The sequence below is a fragment of the Impatiens glandulifera genome, chromosome 5 (genome assembly GCF_907164915.1).
Source record: "Impatiens glandulifera chromosome 5, dImpGla2.1, whole genome shotgun sequence".
Taxonomy (NCBI): domain Eukaryota; kingdom Viridiplantae; phylum Streptophyta; class Magnoliopsida; order Ericales; family Balsaminaceae; genus Impatiens; species Impatiens glandulifera.
The window spans coordinates 2,938,958-2,949,684 of record NC_061866.1 but is presented as its reverse complement, the minus strand read 5'-3'; the positions used below and the strand labels follow the sequence as shown (position 1 = coordinate 2,949,684).

Genomic DNA, 10,727 nt, shown 5'->3' with positions numbered 1-10,727 from the left:
TCATGCGTCCCCCCCTGCCACCTTGTTGTCTCGGGGTCCTTTTCAGACCGCCATGGTCGAATCGGGCATGGTGTTTGCTCTATTTTGTTCGCTGATTACCTGTGGTGCTAGTTCTGAGGTGCCTATTCCAGTGCAGCCGCTGTTACAGGAGTTTGCAGATGTTTTTCCTGAGAATCTGCCTTGTGCCTTGCCTCCTTTGCGTGATATCCATCATCACATTGACTTGGTTCCAGGTGCTGCCCTACCCAACCGTCCTCATTACCGCATGAGTCCCAAAGAACATGAAGAGTTGCGTAGACAGGTGGAGGACTTGCTGGCTAAGGGACACATTCGAGAGAGCCTTAGTCCCTGTGCTGTCCCGGCCCTTCTTACCCCAAAAAAGGATGGGTCTTGGCGTATGTGCATTGATAGTCGTGCTATCAACAAGATTACAGTGCGTTATCGGTTTCCTATTCCCCGGTTGGATGACTTGTTGGATCAGTTGGGTGGTGCTTCTGATCGGGACACTCGCTTTGTGAGTCACTTTTGGAGGAGTCTTTGGCGTTTGGTTAATACTCAGCTGAATTTTAGCAGTGCCTATCACCCGCAAACTGATGGCCAAACTGAAGTTGTTAATAGGTCTTTGGGGAACCTTCTGCGCAGTTTAGTTGGGGATCATCCTAAGGCTTGGGATCTGAAGCTGCCTCAGGCCGAGTTTGCTCACAATCATGTTGTTAATCGCTCCACTGGTTTCAGTTCTTTCCATGTGATTTACGGGCTGTCTCCGCGTGCTCCTCTTGATTTGTTAGCGCTGCCCAGCAAAGTGCGTCCTCATTCCACTGCTGCGGATTTTGTTGGTCAGTTGGCTCAGGTTCATCAGACCACTCATGACCGCTTGGTTGCTGCTACTGCCAAGTACAAGGAGAAGGCTGATTCGAGAAGGCGTGCTGTTGATTTTGAAGTTGGTGACTTTGTGTGGGCTATTCTGACTAAGGATCGTTTTCCAGCTCATGAATATAGCAAGCTTGCTGCTAAGAAGATTGGTCCTGTTGAGATTGTGGAGAAGATCAACCCCAATGCTTATCGTTTACGCCTTCCCAGCCATGTGCGTACCTCTGATGTGTTCAATGTGAAGCATCTTGTTCCTTTTGTGGGTGAGTCTTCTTCTGATGAGGATGATGCGGTTCCAGATTCGAGGACGAATCTTTTCTACCCTGGGGGGAATGATGCGGTGCGAGTCGAAGAGGCGTTTATGCGAAAGTTGCAGCATCCGAAGATATCTCGCAAGTGTCAGATTTCGACGATTGCCTAGTGTTTTTCGGGCGGAAACGTTTAGGGGCTCAAAATCGCATTTTTATTAGTTTCGGGTGTTTTTTGCAATTTATTAAAAGTTGTTTATTTCTTTTGCAAGCTAGGGTTTGAGTATTTAAAAGAATCTTAAGACACTTTGTTAGGGGAAGATTATTAATTAGAAAACGAGGTTTCCTCAATATCTATCAACTTTCGGTATTCGTAAGAATCAACGAATCTTGATAAAGGTTCATCCTAGCCACGCACGCTGCATCAGTTTTCTTCTCAAGGGCAAAACAATAAAGTTTATAAATTGGTTAAGTCTTTATATGGCTTAAAACAAGCTCCATTATATGACTTAAAACAAGCTCCAACACAATGGCATGAGAAGAATATTAATTAATGTCTATAAACCGTTTTAGAAGAATAAATAAACATCAATTTCAAAATGAATGGCTTGCTATATTAAATCCATTTGTTATATTGTCGAATATCTATTTAATGATCGATTTAATTTTTATTTTTGAAAATTTATTTGTTTAAATAACCTAACCAAATCAATTTTTGAATAATAGTTTGAAACTAATTGCATAGTTTTTTATTTTGTATTTTTCAATTTAATATTGTTTAAATTTAAGATTTACTAATCATTATAGTGATATTTGTTTACTGACTCAATATTAATATAACTCTTTAGATACTTATTTGTGATGTGAGAGAATAGAGGGGCATACATGTTTTGATAAGGATCTCACCTCTAATCTTCTTAAGTTAATACAATCTATAATTAAAGTTGATGTTTTAAAAGTAATATTTCATATTTTAACTTTAGTTTAAAAATAATTATGAAAAATAGTTATTATAGTATTATCTCTCATATTGATGTTGCATAAATATGACTCCATAAATATCATATAAAACTGAACAAAATAATAGTAAAATTAGTGACGCCAGGTTTTATCATGACCTCCTTTATTGAATTTAATTTCAAAGGCGCCGATATAATTGTTCTTTTGTTTAAACGTTATATATATATATATATATATATATAGTTTTGAAAACTCCCTGTACACTAATCCACCTCCGCCTTTACATATATATTTTATATAAGGTTATATAATTAATTTGCGTATATATTTTTTTTATGATAAAATTTCTAATGAATATATTTATTTTAGTGAGCCTTCAAAATGGTTATTTAAAAAAAAAATTATTGGAACTCTGATTCTTGGGCCGATCCTAAGTCTATACAAGGCTCAAGTGTAATCATAAAAAAAAATTTAGTTGTTAATAGTTACCAAGACGTATAAAGATAATAATCATTATATTTGTTGATTAGTGGTTAGCGTAACACTTTTTATAATAACACTTTTGGGTTCAATTCTCTCCATCAGCAAAATTATTTTATATTTATATAATGGATTAATGGACAGAAACTGAAATGAAGCTGTGTTGTGGAGTTCAAGCCCATCCTATTTATATAATAGGTTTTTCAGATTGAGTTTATTTGAATAACATAAAAGAGAAAAAAATAATATTTTTTTTTATGATTTGTGATTTTTTTTTTTTAAAGTAAAATAAAGATTATTAATATATATAAGTAAAATAAAATAATAATTTAAAATAAAAATTCTTTTAATATTTTAATTAATAAATTAAGTAATATGATTGATAAAGTCATAGTTTTATGAAAGAGATAATAATATAATATATGTACTTATTTATCTTTGTTAGAGATTGTTTGATTATGATTATTTAGATGATAGTTATATTTTAGGATTAATTTGATAGGCTTGTTTGAGTGTTTTTAAAATTTATGCAGTATATTTTATAAATGTTTATTTTTTATTCTAAATAACTATTTATTTTTTAATATTTAACAACAAAATAACCCAAATGAATCTATATATCTCAACCTTTTAAAATTAATAACAGTAATATTATTTGTCTAATAGTGATGTTGATAATTTTTGTAAATCACATTATTCATGTGATGAAATAATATTTTAAAATATATTTTAATTATATTTATATATATATATATATTAACAAATTTAATAATATTTATTTGTTCAGTTACACCCGAAATTTAAACTCAAGATATTTTTAAACAAAATTAATATATAGTATGTAATAAGCATCTGTCGAAATTTAACTTTGTTCTATCTGAATACTAGATAAGAGGGTTACAACGTACATGCATAAAAGACAAATTAATTAGAAAAGTAAAATAAAAATCATAAAAAATATTGTGAATTATTGGGAGAAACTGATCAAATAAATGGACTAAGCCGTTTAGCTAGGGCGGATCCATTCCCTCCGTAGCCCGTCAGAAAATTTTAATTTTAATTTTTTTTTTAAAAAAATCCTTTTTTTTCTTTCCTCTCTCTCCTTTTCTGGATTGTGAAATTTGAACAAATGACCCTAAAAATGCCCTTATTTGTTCCGTGGTCACCACATAAATTTTATTATATTGGTGACCACTTTATTTTTTTTACGAATATACCCCCATCACGAAACGCGATAAGACTTTACGTTTTGCGAAGGGAAAATATTATTTAAATAAATACTCAACTTTTTTTCATTTCGTTATTTTCCTTTCTCTCTATCCTCTCTCTACTCAGCGTTCTTTCTCTCTCGCGACGGCAACGGAACCCTAAACGAACACATCATACAAATCGACGACCAAAACTCGTTCTAATATCATGTGTTCATCTTATTGTTTATCATACGGATCGATTTATGTTCTTATTTCCATTATGTTCATCTTCAAACCCTAAACCATTAGGTTGTTCTTATTGTTCATCTTGTTTATATTGGTTGTTCATCTCAATGATGCTCTGAATCGGTTCCGTTTCAGGGAAGATTCATGTGATTCTCGCTGGCGATGGGGCTTCTCGCGAAGGGTCGTCCCTTCTCGCGAAGGGTCATCCCTTCTCGTTTAAGAACTTCACTCATCATGATTGTTGGTTCCATTGTGGCTTCGGTTGATTCAGTTAGTATTCTTCAACCTAACAAATATTTTTTCTATTCAAGCCTGACTAACACGATTCGATTGTATTATTTCCAGATCGGGACTTATCACAAGATAGCTGTTGAATTGAATTTGTTTCTCCCAAGCAAGGGCATTTTAAGTAGGGGGATTGGTTTAGAAGGGTTGTGTAGTTTTCTTGCTGGAGTTTGAGGCATAGGTAGTGGTTCGACAACCCTTACGGAAAACATACATGTTATCAATGTAACCAAGGTAGTAAGTCGAAGGGTTGTACAAGCTAGGGTAGTTTTCTTGATTGTCTTCTCGTTTGTAGGTAATAAACAAATTATCCGGATCTAGATGAGCAACAGTGACTAAATATTTCAACATGTGTTTAACATGGTTTTTTTTATATAGGGAAGATAGGTATTATTCTTGCTTCAATTCCAGTAAAAAAACAGTTATTTTGACTTGTTCTTGGAATGGGTAGGTTGACTTTGTGTTGAATGGGATTCTATCAATGAATATGGTGGTAACTTTGATGATAGCATTGGTGCTAGACAATACAGTCCCAAAAACCAGGGAAGAAAGAGGAGTGTATTCATGGGGGTAGTGCTGCTAATTATGAATATGATGATCATCCTCATGATCAAGAAGAAAACTCATCAAGAAGAAGAAGAAGAGATGAACTTGAACTTTATTATAGATTGTCAGGAAGAATAATTCCATGGTTCCGTTGGGCAAAGTGTCTATGCTGATTGATTCATTGATTGATATATGTAACTATGTATTTGTGATCAGATCCATCCATTACACATAAAAGTTGCAGATTTATATATACAAATATATGTTATTCTATTTGATTAATTTCAATTGTTAGACAAAAATGTGATATTGTATTGGTAGTATACCTTATCAAAAGATGAACAACTTTGGGATATTATTATGATACATGCTTTAATTAATTACTACATAATAAGTTGTCTTGCCCTACACAAAAGTTGAACAAATCCAAACTACCAATAACACACATAATAAGAACATACATAAACAAAATAATAATAAGAACACGTCAACATACTCATTTATTAACTAATTCCCCATCATCCTTAAATCAATGAAGAACAATTAGGACTTATTTTTTAGAGTGTTGGTGATATCAATTACAAAACGGTATCTCACATTTTCCTTCACCAATCTCTCCATCGTAATGTTCACATCATCGATCAAAACAACCTCAATATATGTGGTTATACCATGTTTCGCAGCAAAATCAATCATCTCTTGAGTCTCCTTTATTCCCCCAATACTACTACTCCCAGCAACTATCTTCCTTCCTGCACAACAATCATCCAAATTCAACAATAACCAAACCAAATGATCAAATATATCTTACCAACTTACCCATGATTAACGAGAACGAATGTAAATAAAGAGGCTTTTCAGGCGCCCCCAACAAGAACAATCTTTCCATGACTCTTCATCTGATCAGGATCACTACTAATCAAGAACGAATCAACACCGAGCCTCTTAATCGCCTCATTCTTCTTGCTAATCGAAGTACTAATAACAGTCACATTAGCACTAAAAGCCTTGGAAAACTTAACCGCACAATGACCTAACCCACCAAGACTCACCACACCTAAATTGGTTCCTGACTTATCCAAACCAAAGTACCTTAAAGGACTATAAGTTGTAATTCCAACGTAGAGAAGAGAAGCAGTCGCATCAAGAGGAAGATTGTAAGGTATTTTGACAATGAAATGTTTATCTGATACCATGATGTATAAATATCGTCCAGAATACTTCAGTTGCAATAGAAAACAGGAATGGATAAATAATACTATTGAAGTCATGTAATTATTCATTAAATATGCAAAAAAGGAATGCCTTCGCGAAACGGGAAGGCCCTTTGTGAAGAGGGAATGCCCTTCGCGAAACAGAAAGGTCCTTCGCGAAGGGAAGATAAGCCTCATCGCGAGAATCACATTAATCTTCCTTGAAACAGAACCGAATCAGAGCATCATCATCTGCAAACATCATCGTCGCTCATGTTAGTGTCTGTCGTAGATTGTCGCCGTGGCTGTCAGTCGATCGTCGCCGTTTAGAGAGAAGGAGGATAAGAGCGGGAAGGGAGCGAGAGAATGAGAATAAGAGAAAATGAAAAAAAGATGTCGAAGTTATATTAAATAGTAAGGGTATTCTAGACTTTTTTCCTTCGCGTGACGAGAAGGCCCATCGCGTTACGCGATGGGGGTATTTTTGTCAAAAAAAAATATAAAGTGGTCACCAGCGTAATTAAAATTATGTGCTGGTCAACGTCGCATTTAAGGCCCCTCTTAAGGTCATTTGCTCAAATTTCTCTCTGGGCTAGTTTGATTCAACTTATTCTCAATTTATTGACACCAACTTATCCAGCTTATTCACATGTACGTTTGATATGATCTCAGCTTATTTAATCGACGTCCAACTTATTTATTTTTTGTATTTATAATTTTATTTAATAATTAATATTATATATATAATATTATATATATTTATTAATTTAATTTTAAATATTAATAAATGATTTAAATTAAAAAATAGTATTTATATAAAATTAAATTATATTAATATATTATTTTAATAAAATTTTGTTAATATATAATTTTAAATATTAATAAATGACTTCAATTAAAAAATAATATAATTTTTTTATTTTGATTCATTTCTCCATGTATCATTTTTATTTACTTAGTTTTAATATTAATATAAAATGATTAATTGTATCATTTTTACTACCATTTTAATTATTGAAATTGACTCTTATGTCTGGTCATATAAATTGATCAAAATAATTTATTATTATTATATATCTTTTCACTTTTTCCTACTCTCTTTTGACCAAATCTTTACATTATCCATTCTTTTCGAGCTCTCTCACTCTCTTAGTATTATTAATCATTTGATTACGTTTAATTCATCTCAATTATAATCGATACTTTTAAATAATTAATTAAGGTTAGTTTAATTACTAAAATTATAATTATAAATAGAAAAAATTTATAGTGTATTTATATTTTATATTTTAATTAATTATTTTATATATTAAAATACATATATTATAAATAATAAATAAAAATATATTTAAATGTATGTTTTATTATTATAATAAATTACATAAATATATAAAAAAATATTAGAAATAAATAGAATAGATAAGAGAATGAATAAAATAAATAAAATGATTAGAAATAAATTAAATAAATGAAAAAAAATGAATAAAATAATTAAAAATGAATGAAATAGATGATAGATAATGAATAAAATTAAAAAAATTGCTTCTCACCCTCCTCTACCCCCAATCCCACCTCTCACTCACCCCAAATGACATATTTATCCTTACCACTTATATATATTTACATTTCTTATTTTACTTATTTAAATTAACTTTATTTATTCAATTTAATTATTATATTTTTCTTATTCATTAAATTTAATTAATTATTTTTTAATATTTAAATTAACTTTATTTATTTAATTTTATTCCACTTATATATATTTATGTTTCTTATTTTATTTATTTTACTTATTTAAATTAATTTTATTTATTTAATTTAATTATTATATTTTTCTTCATCATTAAATTTAATTTATTATTTTCTAATATTTAAATTAACTTTATTTATTTAATTTTATTATTTAATTTTATTATTATATTTTCTTATTCATTAAATTTAATTAATTATTTTTTAATATCATTTTTTTATTTAATATTTTTATATCGATTTTCAAATATTTATTTTTGTTTTCTTATTTCGGTTAAGAATTCTTTTTTATTTAAAAAAATATGAATTCATTCATTTTATGTTAAATCTTATTTAATACTTTTCCTATCTTTGATTTTATTATAAATATTTACTTCATTTTAGATAGAAATAGGTAAATTCTTATTTTTCAACTCAAAATACAAATTATTAATATTCATAATAAATAAAATTTAAATTACTAATCTTCAACATATAAACAAAGAAAATCTTATATAAAAAAAGTTATAATATTACAGTCAATAAAAACAGATGAGAGAGAATAAATAAAATAAAAGTAATGAGAGAGAAAAACAATGAGATTATAAACTTAAACGCTGAAGAGGAAGGCAGAGAGAAAATTAAGTTTAAACACAAAATGTGTTTGATTATAATTTTTTGTTGAGGAGGAAGATAAAAAAAATTGAGTTTAAACACATTATAATTTTTTAAGCAGCTTATTACGCAAACGCCCAAACATAACTTATAAACGCTAAATCAAACTAACCCTCTATCTTTCTTCCCATTTTTTATATTTATTATAATAATAAAAAGCCAGCACAATCATTACTAATTAGGACAGGTATATAAATCCTCATATTTTAAAATTTATAATAGACTGCTAATCTAACATTTTTAAGATAAATGGTATATATTTTGTATCCGTTCACTATAAAATAATGGATGTTTTAAGGTAAATATGTGACATTATTTTTTAATTTTTTTTTATTTTAAAAAAATATAATAACATACTTATCCACAATTTTTATGTATTTTATGAAGTTACACCTTAATTCTAATTCTTATGAGTCTACTCTAACTCTAATTTATGAATCCGTTCTTGATTCCACCCTTGTATTTATATTTCTTGGATCCACAATTATATTTGGGGTGCTTGAAGAACAATAAATAATGAACATGATGATCACCGTCACAGCCCTTTTAGTATTTACTAAGTACCTAGCTGTTACACATGACAAGCATAAATGTCTCAAAAAAGAAATGCACATGCCCAAAAAGTTTAAATTGACAACTTACCTATTCCCATTTATTATACCCCCTTTATTAAGTACATCTCTAGCCTGGCTAGGCTCCATTCATTTTATTTTATTTTAACTTATATACAAAAATAGAGATAGATGAAAGATAAATAGAAATAGAATAAAATTAAAGGACCTGATTTAGTTACAAATCTGTTTGAAATAAGAAATTAAGATAATAATGAATTTTCAACCTAGAAGAAGATGGATGGATCAACATCAACAAATTTGTCAAACAAAACATTAAACTACAAGTAAAAACCTTAAAAACAAGCAATGATAATAATGAAAAGCAATAATAGAATTACAAACCAACCCCCAAAAGAAACAAACATATGTAAAATAATAAAGAAAAGTCTTCATCTTGATCTTCATCTTCCTTAAATACATACATCTCACAATAGTCACAATCAGTTTTTATCTGCAATCAGGTTATCTCACAATAGGTTATCCAAATCTTCTTCTTCTTCATCATCATCAATTCAATTCAATTCAATTGAAAGATTCTATGCTCTTGCTTAGCTCCTCAAGCTTCTTCATCCTCATTTTCTCACTTTCACTCACCAGCTACATCAAACATTAAAAAACAACTCTTTTCATTGATTTGATTTGATTTCATAATAACAGAACAACAACAACAACAAAAACAACCATTAAAATACCTCCATCAATCTTGAAATTAACTGTACTTTCTCCTTGTTCTTCTCATTGAAAGCTTCAAGAGTTTCCTTGTATTCCCTTTCCTGCAACAACAAACAAAGTAATAATTGGATTTGGGTTTGTATCTGGATTTGGCCAGAGTACCCACAAAATAAATATAAAAAAAAAACAAATTTACCTTCTTCTGACAAGCCTGTCCCAAGGGTTTCAAATCTTTGTTGATTGTATCAATCTTCTTTCGAACAATAGATAATTCCTTCTTAGTTGGATCCGATAAAGTTTCAAGTTCCTGGATCCCATGAATTTGTTAAAACAAGAAACTAAAGATGAAGTCTTTATCAACCCAACCCAACACAACCCATAAGAAAAAGAAAGGATCTTGATTTTGGTTACCTCTCGAATAATGGCTAAACGTCTGGTTTCTTCTTCGATCCGGCCTAATTGAAGTTGAACTCTCTCTCTGACCTCCAATTTCTTCTTCTCGATCTCTTCTTCTTTAGCTCTGAAAGTCGAAAGAGCAGATTTTGACATCTCTTCATCTTCTTTAGTCATCAAACCGTTGAAACTCAAGGTAGTACTAGAAATTTGTCCTGACTGAGTTAAGGCTTGTGGAAGTTCACTCCCTTGTTTCTGTGGATGCATTCTCTTTCCCTTTGAAGGCTAAGAAAAACCCTAGACTTCTTCTTCTTCCTTGAGCTCTCTCTCACTTTATCTCTCTTCTGGTTTTGTTTCTCTCTCTATAGCTTTTGTTTTTTGCTTTGGAATGAGAGGCGTTTTTCTTACCGTTACACAGAGTGCTTATTAGCAGAGGCGCTGTCGTTAAAAATTGTTTAAAGTTTTCCTTGTCCACCTTATTATGACCCCACACAAAAAAGAAGTAATTATTTATTTTTTATTTATGATTAAATAAATCTTTTTACAATCTAAATCATATTTTTATGGATATCAAAATCTTATATTCAAAAAAAAATATTTGTCAAATTTTCAAATTGTTTCCCCACC

At 30.2% G+C, this 10,727-nt stretch overlaps 1 protein-coding gene and 1 pseudogene across 1 annotated transcript; both read right to left on the bottom strand.

Annotated features, from left to right (window-relative positions):
* Positions 1 to 5,368: 5,368 nt before the first annotated feature.
* Positions 5,369 to 6,021, bottom strand: LOC124940422 (annotated as a pseudogene).
* A 3,293-nt stretch (positions 6,022 to 9,314) lies between these two features.
* On the bottom strand, positions 9,315 to 10,516 carry LOC124938191 (probable DNA double-strand break repair Rad50 ATPase). The gene is made up of 4 exons (XM_047478587.1): positions 10,119 to 10,516; positions 9,904 to 10,014; positions 9,728 to 9,808; positions 9,315 to 9,632 (listed from the first exon to the last, which is right to left on the bottom strand). The coding sequence occupies exons 1-4, from the start codon at positions 10,365 to 10,367 to the stop codon at positions 9,558 to 9,560; spliced, it is 516 nt and encodes a 171-aa protein (XP_047334543.1). The 5' UTR covers positions 10,368 to 10,516; the 3' UTR covers positions 9,315 to 9,557.
* Between the last annotated feature and the right edge of the window lie 211 nt (positions 10,517 to 10,727).

Excerpts from the sequence above, each read along its gene's own strand:
- LOC124938191 (XM_047478587.1), bottom strand. The coding sequence starts at position 10,367 with ATGCATCCACAGAAACAAGGGAGTGAACTTCCACAAGCCTTAACTCAG. Across the intron at positions 10,015-10,118 it reads GTTTAGCCATTATTCGAGAG|GAACTTGAAACTTTATCGGA; the intron begins GTAACCAAAATC and ends CATGGGATCCAG. Across the intron at positions 9,809-9,903 it reads GACAGGCTTGTCAGAAGAAG|GAAAGGGAATACAAGGAAAC; the intron begins GTAAATTTGTTT and ends TTGTTGTTGCAG.